The 13,626-nt window shown below is 40.7% G+C and overlaps 1 protein-coding gene across 2 annotated transcripts in view; it reads left to right on the forward strand.

The window, feature by feature from the left end:
• The window catches only part of lrp4 (low density lipoprotein receptor-related protein 4), a 195,021-nt gene that overhangs the window by 165,709 nt on the left and 15,686 nt on the right, over window positions 1–13,626 (forward strand). For both annotated transcript variants that reach the window (XM_034680931.1, XM_034680932.1), the window contains exons 15-21: window positions 3,522–3,698; window positions 10,364–10,489; window positions 11,171–11,379; window positions 11,672–11,753; window positions 11,837–11,942; window positions 12,037–12,238; window positions 12,861–13,050. In XM_034680931.1, the coding sequence (XP_034536822.1) occupies window positions 3,522–3,698; window positions 10,364–10,489; window positions 11,171–11,379; window positions 11,672–11,753; window positions 11,837–11,942; window positions 12,037–12,238; window positions 12,861–13,050 (1,092 nt within the window). The remainder of the gene's footprint in view (window positions 1–3,521; window positions 3,699–10,363; window positions 10,490–11,170; window positions 11,380–11,671; window positions 11,754–11,836; window positions 11,943–12,036; window positions 12,239–12,860; window positions 13,051–13,626) is intronic.

The raw sequence follows: 13,626 nt of genomic DNA on the forward strand, positions 1-13,626 counted from the left end.
AGCAGATATCCTGAACACACAGATTCATTTCAATAAAGATCTAGAAAAGCAGCACACCCACATTGTTTTCCCATTTCCTCCAAAACCAGTCTGACTTTTCGATCAATCAGCCTTCCTCCTCTCCCCTCCGCCGATGCCGACACACCCCTCATAAAATGCAATCTGCTTCTGATTTGTATCGATGATCTGAGGTTTTAGGAAGCCTTTCTGCAGGAAACATGAGTAAAACCACTTCTTTGTGTCTTTACACTGATGGAGATGAGTTCACCGGGACTAAACAAATCACTTCTGCTCATAAAACGCATTAATAGTTAAAAATGATTCAACTTCTGTCAATTGAGCCTACACACACTCAGACACACACACATGCACCATTACTCTAATCCTCATGGTTCATTATTATTCTGGTCTCTCTCCAGTTTTAGCCATTTACCACTTGACATTTATGCCGGCTATAAAACACTATCATTAAATGAGCAGCACTGTTTTAAAAGCCCTGCGCCAGCTCCCCCACCACACCCCCATCATCCCCCCCCCCCCATCACCACCACCACAGCTCAGAAATCACTTTTTCCATCCATCGGCCACTCTCCTCTTACTGGCTGTGCAGCTCCTTCACTGGAGAGGAGGATTAAGCTGGAAAGAGAACGAGGACGTTAATTTGGGCGAGTGTGGAGGAGTCACCCTGAACAGATGTTCCCAATGGAGACAAATCTGTGAGGAGTTCCTCGAAACACATGGTAGCGTTTAGGCCCCGGTTCCACTGTTATGGGCTGTAAACACTGGTGCAAACAGCTCTCAGCACATGTCAACAAATTGTGCAGAGATAAAAGTAGGAGCACGATCAAGCCCTTGATGCAAACATGCAACTTTAGCCAACTTTGGGAACATAGTTTTGGAATAAACTTTGTCATATAGAAGAATAAAATGTGACTTTAACACATTATTCGTCACCAAGGTTAAAACAACAACAACAGGCACACTTTTGTTGTTGCACTACGTCTGTTTTTCTTTTATTGGTTTCAAGGGAAGAGGGAATTTCACCTTCATGATCACTCATTTACAGTGGAGGTTCTAGACCAATTTTACTGGGGGGGACAGGCTGGGGCCAAGGGTGTTATCAGAGGGACACATTCAACCCTGACAAAAGAGACTGAGAAGGGCGAGGACCGAAACATCAGTGCATCCCTTTATACTAGACATATATACTACTGTGTACTAAATCAAAATGCAGACTGACAGCAGCTGTTTGGCTGTTTACACTCAACATGAGTCTGAGTCCCTTAGCGCTCTAAGGGACTGGAACCAAGTGCCACACGCATGTGTTCTGCCTGTAACATCAGGCGATATTATCCATCCATCCATTATCTTGACCGCTTATCCCGTTAGGGGTCACGGGGGGCTGGAGCCTATCCCAGCTGGCTTCAGGCGGAGGGCAGGGTACACCCTGGACAGGTCGCCAACCTATCACAGGGCTAACACAGAGAGACAGACAACCATTCATGCACACACTCACACCTACGGGCAATTTAGAGTAATCAATCAACCTGGTGAGCATGTTTTTGGATTGTGGGAGGAAGCTGGAGTACCCAGAGAGAACCCACGCATGCACGGGGACACAGAAAGGCACCTGCCCGGCCGGGGATTCGAACCAGGAACCTTCTAGCTGTGAGGCAACAGCGCTACCCACTGCACCAGCCCCTGGCGATACTAAAGCTTCAGAATTGGAAAAATTCCATGGGAATTATTGTAATTTACGGGAATTTATAACAATAATAATAATAATAATAATAATAATAATAATAATAATAATAATGATAATAATAATAATAATAATAATAATAATAATAATAATAATAATATATTTTATTTATAAAAGCGCTTTAAAAGTTTATCTAAGACACTTTACAAGAAAATAAATTATACAATAAAAAAGCAAAGGAAAGCAAAGCAACAAAACAAAATAAAACAAAACAAAGAAAATCAATCAATTCTAGTGTCAAAGCCTTTGTAAATAGGTGAGTTTTGAGCCCAAATTTGAAGTTGGTGAGTGAGGGAGAGTGGGAATTAACTGGGAATTGAGGGTAATTTAATGGAAAGGTATCATATCCAGGCATAAATATTTGTTTTGTTATAAGAAGACATGAAATCTGGTTTGGTCAGGATTATGTTACAAAGTTACAATGTCATTTAGCAGCAGACGCTTTTATCCAAAGCGACGTTCATACAAGAACAAGAACAACACAAGCAAAGATCTAGACAAGAGGAAACAAGATCAGTACGAGTAACAAAGTGCTTCAAGTCAATTTGAGTGCAGGTAATGCCAAGCAGTGTAAAGGCACTGCACAAAAGTAAATGAGGATTTTTATTTATTTTTTAAATAAAATAAGGAACATCTACAATTAAGCAACCAAACAATGTAAGACCTTCCATTATCATCTTCAACAAAGTACTTTGGACCAAAGTACCAAGTGCTGGGTCACTCCAGACCTGAACACAGATTCCCAGAGTAGAGCAGGACAGTGAAAGTCAACTGTAGCTGGAAGACATGATCTGCCACTGGGGACAACAGTGGAGAACAGTCTACCTAAGTGCATAGTGCTTCCTGAAGAGCTGGGTCTTTAGCTGTCTTTTGAAAGTAGAGAGGGACTCTGCAGATCGAATGGAAGTTGGCCGATTATGCTAAAATATATTTCTCCTAACTATATTTAAGTTCCCTATTAAGAGCCTACCTTCAATTTAGTAAATTCCTGGTTTATTCCCGTTTATTCCCTTAAATTCCCATGGAAAGTTTCCAACTTTGAATTTTGCAACCCTACTTCAAATACAACATGAGGCTGATAACAGAATCCTGCACATTTACTCTTTCTCTTTCTTGTTTTGCTAAAATAAATCTCTTATACAAACCGTGAACACTCCCCAAACAAAACTTTTCAACCTGGAAGAGGAATCTGGGATGTACGACTGTCCTTCAGTATTAAAAGAATTGCATTAAAAAGATTTGATTTGAAGATGTAATTAGATTTCGTTGGAAACCAAGATGAGAACTGGCTGTCCGGTTTGAGCGTCTTTAATCAGCCTGACCTAGTTTGAGGGCTGTTCTCGGTCTTTCCTTCAGATTCTGGAGGGAAAAATTACATTACTTTAAGGAAACCAATGGAGTGTTTCTGCTTTTGGGGGCGCTCTGGCCACAACTAAACCAGCTCCAGGCCAATGAGAGGCAGAGTAATTGAAAGCAGCTCTAAATGGAGACGATATGACATCAGCCAGGCCCGCAGAGCTCAGTGTGGAGGATGTTTGGAGAGCGTTGGTGGAACAAGCCACATGCATCATTTCTTCTTTCCAGTTTGAAGTCCACATGAGCCTCACAGAGTCATTATTCTTGGCTCATTTAGGGGGTGTCAAACTTAACGCCTGTGTTTGTTTACTTTGATGATACATTCCCTTTAAAGAAGAGGTCTTCATGCTTTCATTGCTAACCTCCGCTAATCCAGCTCCTCTCTCCCTCTGTGTCTTTGTAGGCCTGCCCCACCCGTTCGCCATCACCGTGTTCGAGGACAGCCTCTACTGGACCGACTGGCACACCAAGAGCATCAACAGCGCCAACAAATTCACCGGCAAGAACCAGGAGATCATACGCAACAAGCTGCACTTCCCCATGGACATCCACACCCTGCATCCTCAGAGGCAGCCTGCAGGTCGGTTTGCAGATTTTATTAATTTTTTATTAATTTATTTTTCATTTGAAAGGACCGTGCATATTAATTAACATTTTTGTAAGTATGCCAGAATTAGCCAAAAGGCCAGTTTACATCCATAGTGTCTTACCAGATGTTAAAAAGGCTCCTTAAAAAGATCAAGATTAAGCAAAAAATAAAAATCAAATGAAAATAAAAAAGGGAGAGGAGAACCAAAACACAAACAAAAGAAAGAAAAGGAATGCAGCTGAAACTACATTTTGAATATCCTTAAATTCTCCCAGTGATCAGTGCTTTACTGTTTTTACTGAGATAAGCTGACATTCCTTGTTGGAGAATAAGGTACAGCTGCGATACTGAAGCTTGTTTCACTGAGTTTAAAACACCTTTTTGTGCTTTTAGTGATTTTTTTTGTTGTTGTGGAAAAATGACAGCAGGGTCATGAAACAGTGACTTGAATCAGGGCGATCAATAACTCCTGAATGGAAAATTCAACTATGTTGGTCTTGTTAAAAGGAAGCAGCAAGAATCACTGGACTCCTTATCTAATGTTTGAAACTTTGAGTGTCTTTCTTGGCATTTCATTCAAATAAGATAAGATAAGATATTACTTTATTGATCCCCAGGGTGGAAATTCAGTTGTTACAGCAACCCAGACATAAGTACCATCAAGAAAGAAGTTTCAATAAGTACAAAATAAAAATAAAACAAAAATAAAACAAAAAAACATAAAATAAAATAAAACATAAAATGAAATAGATAAATAAAGCTAGAATACAATTTAGATATATACAATGTTACAAATGGAATTTAAATTAAATAGCAGTAATTACAGGCAGTATTAAAAAAGGTTTCAGTAGTGACAGGTTGACATGGTGTGATTATGGTTGGTAATGACAAATCAAGCAATAAATAGAAAGAATATTTGTATGTAATATGACCATGGGTTGTAGTTAGAATAGTAATGTAATATAACAAAATATAATATAGCAAGATAATTATATAATACAGTATATTATACATTAAATGCCAGCATCAGTCAAGAGAGAGTTCGGGATGGGATGATGGAGTGTGACAGACAGAGCAGGGATGTTATGGATCTGTTCAGAGGGGTGAGGGTGAGGGTAACTTAAAGCTTTGTGTTTTTATTTATTTTATTTATTTATTTGAATCCCCATTAGTTACTACCAAGGAAGCAAGCACTCTTCCTGGGGTCCACTCATGCAAATTTGTACAATCCACATGCAATTTGCATGAAAAAAAAAAATCCAATTCAAAAGTCAAACTAAAAAACAACAATATCACAACAACATACAATACATTAAAATAAAATATATGACAAAGCTTATAAATACAACACTTTTTCATAAAAGTTCATACTAGTTCATACTCTGACCAAAACAATTAAATAGTACCATTACTACTGATGATATCAATAATAACAACAACAATACCCACACCATCACTGTCACTGTCTACCTAGACGTCATTCACATATAGTATAAATAACAAGTCTATTTTAAGAGAGACTCTGCAACACAAGATACTGTCAGCTATTTTACTGGTTGAACTGGTAATATCAGATGGAAGACCATTCCATATCTTCATGCCTCTATACAGAACAGTACTCTGCTTTGCATTTGCATTGTGAGAGGAAGTGTAAAGCAACCTCTAGAAGCATGTCTAGTATTGAAACTATGGCCATCACTGCTATAGGATAATTGACGAAACAGAACATTTGGAATTTTACACAAAGAAATCATTCTGAAGCAGCAGAGCAGAGAGGACCAGCCCAGAGTCCTGTGCATTCTGTCACAGTTTAAAGCTAGTCTTGCAGCTCTATTTTGCACTAACTGTAATTTTTCTAAGTAATGATAATAATAATATAATACATTTTATTTAGAAGCGCCTTTCAAAACACTCAAGGTCGCTTTACAGACAGATTAAAACACAATAAATAAAACAACACGATAAAATAAATAAAAACAACAAGCAAAGTAACACCAAGTGAAAAATGAAGCAGTGGAAATTAAGCAGGGAATGCAGTTTGAAACAGATGGGTTTTGAGTTTTGATTTGAAGAGGGGTAGTGAGTCAGAGTTTCGGATGTCTGGTGGGAGTGAGTTCCAGAGTTGGGGAGCAGAGCGACTGAAAGCTCTGCTCCCCATGGTGCTGAGACGGGCAGGGGGGCACAGAGAGGTGGAGGGAGGAGGAAGACCTGAGGGAGCGAGAGGGGGTGACAATGTGGAGGAGATGAGACAGATACGGGGGGAGAGGTTATGAATGGCCTTGAATGTGTAAAGGAGGATTTTGAAATTGATTCTGAGTTTGACCGGTAGCCAGTGGAGCTGCTGGAGGACAGGGGTGATGTGGTGAAAGGAGGGGGTTCTGGTGATGATGCAGGCTGCAGAGTTTTGGACCAGTTGAAGTTTATGGAGGGATTTGTGAGGGACACCGAAGAGGAGTGAATTACAATAATCGATACGGGAAGTGACGAGACTGTGGACCAGGATGGCAGTAGTGTGAGGGGTGAGAGAGGGGCGGAGACGGTTAATGTTGCGGAGATGGAAATATGCAGACCGGGTTATGCTATTGATGTGAGAGTTGAAAGAAAGTGAGCTGTCGAGGATGACACCCAGGCTCTTCACCTGAGGGGAGGGGGACACTGTTGAGCTGTCGATGGAGAGGGAGAAACTGTTGGCTTTGGATAAGGTGGATTTGGTGCCTACAAGGAGGAGTTCTGTTTTATTGCTGTTGAGTTGAAGGAAGTTGGAGGTGAACCAGGATTTGATCTCAGAGAGGCAGAGGGTGAGGGGGGAGGGTGGGAGAGTGGAGTCGGGCTTACTGGAAAGGTAGAGCTGGGTGTCATCCGCGAAGCAGTGGAAGTGTATGCCGAATAAGTCTATTTTTGATGCACTAGACCACACTGCTGGACAGTAATCCAAGTGGGTAAGAGCTAAAGTTAGTATAACTTGTGAGATGCAGCGTTGTAAGGAACTCACAGTAACTCTTACATCTTTTAATTTAATATTTAATGATGCATTGATTTCAATTCAGGCGCTTCTTTTTAACATTGACACAAACACACTGTTCAACAGAGAATCCGTGCAGAGATATCATACTGTATATGATTATTGCAGAAGCTGAGCACAAAATGAAACTGCTCATCTCAATTCATGAGGGTGCAAGCCTCCTCCTGATTTATTTATTCATCCTTCAATCCTTTAACTCCGTCTGTGATTGTTGGTTTGTTATGAATTTGGAGGAGATTAGTGCAGCCAGTTTAAAGTTTGCAGCCTGCAGCTCTCTGAAGTGTTGTCAAGCAGCCATCAGGGGACAAAATGTTGGCATATGTTTGAGCAGGAAGGACCTTTCTGAGGATGGACACAGTAAAATAAGAAGCTTCTTTAATGTCATCACTTCTTATAAAATGTAAAACGACAGTGTCAGAGTCAGAGATGATGAAATGATGCAGGTTTTAGTGTCAAACTCTCTTGTGAGCCGGGCAGTCAAGTTGTTTTTATCAGCAGGACAGCAAAGAATCGTGATCTCTGCACACACACCATGATGAATCTGAGTTCTGGCCAAGAGAAAGTTTAGGATATCATACTGATAAAATATTGAAACAGTCAGACGGTAGCTTGAACCTTGAGCTGCCTCTGTGTCGGCAGAGAAAGGTCAGACAATCTTTCTTTTGTTTGGGTTAGATTCAGTGAGACATGAGGGTTCACGTCTGAGTGGAAGAGAGTTGATCTCTGAATCAGATGAGTAAAGAAACAAAGTGAAGAGGCTTTATCTCACACGCTGCAGCATGCAGAGACACAGAAGAGTGAGGCTCTGCAGGGGATGTGACATTCACTGTGTTTTAGTAGAGAAGCGCACTTATTTGCCTTCTTGCTGAGAGTCAAATGAGGATATCTATACCTCTCTGATGTCTGAATATGAAGCTGGTGTTAGATGAGGTTTGCATCACTGCAGATGATTTTCCTTAACAACATTCAGGTTAGCAATCAGAGGAGAAATCTTTGCAGGAATAAAAATGAGCTTTACTTTTTTCTATTTGTTGCTTATTTGTGACGCATGGAGCTGCTGGATTTACTACTTTTTCTTATAGTACAACATCCTGTTCACAACTTTGTATCTTACCTCTGACATCCTATTTATATACAAAATTACATTTATTTTAATTATTTGAAACACTGTAGATCAGGGGGGGTCAAACTCATTTCAGTTCAGGGGCCACATACAGCCCAAGTTGATCTAAAGTGGGCCGGACCAGTAAAATCACAACATAACAACCTATAAATGACAACTCTAAATTTTCCCTTTGTTTTAGTGAAAAAAAGTACAAGCACATTCTGAAAATGTTCACATTTAATGAACCATCTTTCTACAAAAACTCTTGTATTTTCTGCCATGATGAGTCTCATAGTGGGCCGAATATTTTAATCTTTAAGCCCTGAAACCTGCTGCCAACACACCAAACACACAGGTTACCCATTCACCTGACACCGAATGTAATGTTTACTGCAAAAGAAAAGATAGATTATAATAATGAAGAAGGTAAAGTTGACTATTTAGTGGATTATCTTATAGTGCTCTAAAAAGTCTTTATGAATCTCAACCGGATTATGCAAACAGCAAGTAGCCTAATCTATTTCCTCACTTTAAAGGTGACATATCACGCTTTTTTCATCAATATATATTGGTCTAAGAGGTCCCCAAAACATGTCTTTAAAGTTTATGCTCAAAAAAACACTTTGAAATCAGATTTTGGCATGCCTGAAAAGTCCTCTTCTTCATTCCTCCTCAGAACACTCTGTTTTCCCTCTGACCACGCCCCCTCAGGAAGTGGATGTGCCCTCGGCTCTCCAGCACGTTGATCTAATGTTTACATGTTGGCTGAATTTACACGGCTGCTCAGAGATCACGTTACTTCAACCCTCTGAATCTGATCCTGACGGAGAGGCGCCTGTAGCAGGACCTTTCTGAAGGATTGGTCATAGATTTAGTGTTTCTTGTTGTTTTATTTATCAGTATGTCGACGTGTGTCTTGGTACACAGCTACGAACATGTAGCTATGTGGCTATGCTAACTAGCACTAGCACTTATCCATGACAAATAAAAATCATCCACTAGATCTTCAAATCTGCAGACGTGGGGAGTAAAACCGACCTCTGCCAGAAAGGCAGCAGGACCTTTTATGAAGGATTGGTCACAGATTTAGTGTTTCTTGTTGTTTTATTTGTCAGTATGTCGACGTGTGTCTTGGTACACAGCTACAGCTACAGCTATGAACATGTAGCTATGTGGCTATGCTAATTAGCGCTAGCACTTATCCATGACAAATAAAAATCATCCACTAGATCTTCAAATCTGCAGACGTGGGGAGTAAAACCGACCTTTGTGTTTATTAAGACAGCCTATAACTAGCATGCCTCCCTCCTAAGCTCCTTGTTAGCACACATTTGTGCAGGTAATGAAAAACAGAGGAGGGATTCAGTATTATTTTATACAGTCTATGGGCTGAACAAGCTCCGAGCTCTGACTCCGTGACAGACCGGATATTGTTGTTACGTAACAAAAACACGGAAGTCTGAAACGGCTCGTTTCAGCACACATTTACAGAAAGGTGGAGAAATCAGAACTTGGGCAGAATGGATTTTTTTCATTCTCGGGGGGTTTGTAGACATGCCAGGGACACATATTTCAGGTAAAGAACCATTAAAAAGTAAATTTTGCATGATATGTCACCTTTAAGAAAAAAGTCCAATAAAAAAAGCGTCTTTCAGGTGCGCTCCGTCAACAATATAATTTAATGCGACCTCTAGTGGACAAATCTGAAATCGCAGTTACTTTTATTGAAAAATTGCAGTCTTAATGTCTTCTATGTAACCCTTTCATTTTGCAAAATTATTCCGCGGGCTGGATTGGAACCTCTGGCGGTCCGGTTTTGGCCCGCAGGCCGCGTGTTTGACACCCCTGCTGTAGATTAATACCAAAGACATCAAAACTATGAAAGAACATATATGGAATTATTGAATTTTTAAAAAGTGTTAAACAAAGCAGAATATGTTTTATATTTTAGATTCTGTAAAGTAGCCCCCTTTTTCCTTCATGACAGCTTTGCACACTCTTGGTATTCTCTCAGTCTGCTTCATGAAGTGGTCTCCTGGAATGCTTTCTAATTAACATGAGCCTTGTCAAGAGTTCATTTGTAGAATGACTTGCCTTCTTAATGTGTTTGAGACCATCAGTTGTGTTGTTCAGAGGTAGGGTTAGTACACAATGGATAGCTCTATTTGACGACTGTTGTAATCCAGATTATGGCAAAACCAGATTATTTCATAGTTTTGATGTCTTCAGTATTAATCTACAATGTTGACAATAATTAAAATAAATAAAAACCATTGAATGAGAAGGTGTGTCCAAACTTGTGACTGGTAGTCAATTAATAATTATAACAAATCAATACTTCACCCAAATCCCAGGCTCATATTTAGTAAAATGATTGACAATCAATGACCAGGTCATGAATAAGAGTGAAGATAGTCAAAATAAAGATTCAAAAGAAAGAAGAGACAATCATTATGTATGAATTCTTCAAAAACTTGTTTCCACTTACACTCTCATTGACCAAGCTGCATGTCTCTGTCTCTCCTGTAGGGGGCAGAAACCGCTGTGGCCCCAACAATGGAGGCTGCAGCCACCTGTGTCTCCCCAGCAACAAGACGTTCACCTGCGCCTGCCCCACCGGCTTCAAGAAGGTCGACAACTTCAAGTGTGCCGACGGTCAGTACCTGAACTTTGATGTGTGCTATGATTAAATTCATGTAAGATGCTGTTTTATGAAAGTAATGCTATTTAAGCAAGTTATCATTTCACAATAATTTAATACATGAGAGTAGAATTCAGTCACATGTGATATTTAAGTAGTTATGATGACAAGACAGTCACATTTTACTATAACCTGAAGTGACTTTAAATGAGAATATTAAGATCAATATTCTGATGCATCACTTTTTGTCTTCTGCTGGAGGATGCCTGGCTTTTCTGTGGCACATTAAGACTGATAATGTTAAATCTAAAGCTAAATAAGAACTGCATTATGTTGATAGAAATCACAGTCTGTAAACCAGATCTTCATAAAGTGAGTGATAGCGAGCTGCAGCTGGAGAAACATTACATTAGAGTAGACTTTGTGCTGCAATTACTCCTTTGAATAGTATTTCCACTACTTAATGATAACTACACCACTTTAATATAACTACAGTAAATTAACTCATCCAACAGTTATGTAAACAAAGCTACTTTATTGTCATTATTGTTAGAAAGTATGTGTTCTGAGGGATTATGATTCATAATAAGAGCTACAAGTTGTCTGTGTGTCAGTGCTGCTGTTTTGCTGTGTTCACTGTTGACCCCACTGTTAAACCTAGAAGACTGACAGAAGACCTTTTGGTCTTTAATCAGGTCTTGACAAGTTCCTGCTTTTTGCCCGAAGGACGGACATCCGACGAGTCAGCTTCGACACAGAGGACATGTCCGATGATGTCATCCCTCTTGCTGACGTGCGCAACGCCGTGGCTCTGGACTGGGACTCCAAAGACGGCTACATCTACTGGACGGACGTTACCACTGACTCCATCAACAGAGCTATGTGGAACGGCAGCAAGCAAGAGGTCAGTGACAGTCACAGCCTGACTTTATCCCACTCTGAACTCTCCTCATCTTTTTCATGTTTAAAAAAGACCTGCAGCAGTGAGACGGCAGAATTCAATTACATGCAATACTGCCATCTCCTGGCTGTGGTGTGAAACTGCAACAACAATTCATTCTCTGTGGATGCTGAAGAGTTAGAGTTAGTTTCTGTGAGTGAGCTTCACTTTGCAAATATAACCTGTGACAGTTTTACTTCAGGGTTAGTAGACTCTTTAATTTCCTGGATATAAACCTGTGTCCCTCTTTTTTTAGGTGGTGGTGGACACCAGTCTTGAGAGTCCAGCAGGTTTGGCGATTGACTGGATAACCAGCAAGCTGTACTGGACCGATGCTGGTAAACATCATTTCACATACTGTCATATGAAGACGTATTTTAGATGTGTTTTTAATCAGTCATGTTGTCATTGTGCTCCTTAGGTACAGATCGTATCGAAGTCTCTAACGCTGATGGGAGCATGCGGACTGTGCTGATCTGGGAGAACCTGGACAGACCCAGGGACATTGTTGTTGACCCGATAGGAGGGTAAGATTATTATTAAGGTTTTAAAAGTATGAAATGAACCTGAATCTTCCACAGCACATCACTGGTTCTAACATGCCTCACCCTTTCTCTGCAGCTTCATGTACTGGACCGATTGGGGGGCCAACCCAAAGATCGAGCGTGCAGGAATGGACGCCTCCAGTCGTATCGTCATCATCTCGTCTAATCTGACGTGGCCAAACGGGCTCGCTATTGACTACGAGACCAAACGCCTGTACTGGGCTGACGCTGGCATGAAGACCATTGAATTTGGAAACTTTGACGGTTCTAACAGACAGGTAAGAGTTCCTTTAAGAGCCTTTTAAGTGATGTAAAGCCTCTACTTCTACCCTCATGAAGTGAATGTTTTTAAAGCTGCTGTGAGGAACTTTTGTTTTGTATAGGTTCTGGCGCCCCCTTGTGGACAAAGTGATACTTCTTATCTCTTGTCCTAAACATGCAAAAGTAGTGTTTTCAACAAAAACCTCATCCTGTTGTCTTTTAACAGTCAACTTTATCAGGCAATGTGATTATTTTCAATGAAAACAGTCAAATAAAGGCTGTTTCTGAAGCGAGATGTCCATCATCTGGTCTGACACCTACCCCCTCAGGGCGGTTTCAGGCATTAAAAATGACAACAGAGAAGGTGTCAGTGCTGTGGCTGATGGTCTTGTTTGCTATTGAAGGTCATAAAGAGGCATCAGTATCATTTTCAGTCTGTTTCTCAGCCAGTTCAAAACTCCTCACAGGGCCTTTAAGCTGATTAATTGAAGAAGTTATTTATATTTAGAGAAAGGAAGAATGATGTATTCTGCAAGCAACAGTTTCATGAATTGTTTTTCTGTTAATTTAGAGTCATCCGTATAAACAGTCTGTAAAGAATGAACCTCACCAAACCTCTCTGGTTGTCTTTGTCTTTAGGTTCTGATTGGCACTCAGCTCCCTCACCCCTTCGGCCTGACCGTTCACGGGGACAAACTCTACTGGACGGACTGGCAGTCAAAGAGCATTCAGAGTGCTGACAAGCTCACCGGATTAGGCCGACATACTCTTGCTGAAAACCTGGAGAACCTCATGGACATCCACATGTTCCACAGACAGCGTGAGACAGGTACGTGTGCAGCCACTAGCACAAGTCCCATCTCTCTGTTTGTCTATTTGTTGCAAAGCCTTACGGCCAAATTCCACCAGATCCATATCCGGTCCGTCTCCTATCTGTCACAGCACCTGATCTGATAGGTTTCTATTCTGGTCAATGTGTTAACTTCCACTGGATCCACTCCGTTGCATTCATGCTGCGTCTTTGATCGGAGACGGATCGGACACAGATCTGGTGGAAGTCCCGTGTTAGACTGAAATGCGTGACACAATGATGTTTTTATATGTAGATGCTTTTGTTTATTTTCTTCCTCCAGTTATGATGCAGCTGCTGCCTTGCAGGATTACCTGTAAGGCTTTGAGTCATGCACTGTCTGTAGAATTAACACCCACACCTTCAAAAACCCCTTCAGAGCTCAGAGGCTGTATCTGTTGAGTCTGTGAGGATTATGTTTAAAGTGAACCCAGATCAGTGGCTCAAAGGGCAAAGAGCCTCAGGGGATCACGCTCTCAGATTCCACTGATGTTTAGGTCTTCCCTGGTTCACCTGAGGGGCTTTTTACTGTTTGAACCTGCAAGTTGTTTGTTC

Source organism: Notolabrus celidotus, chromosome 3, assembly GCF_009762535.1.
Source record: "Notolabrus celidotus isolate fNotCel1 chromosome 3, fNotCel1.pri, whole genome shotgun sequence".
NCBI classification, from domain to species: domain Eukaryota; kingdom Metazoa; phylum Chordata; class Actinopteri; order Labriformes; family Labridae; genus Notolabrus; species Notolabrus celidotus.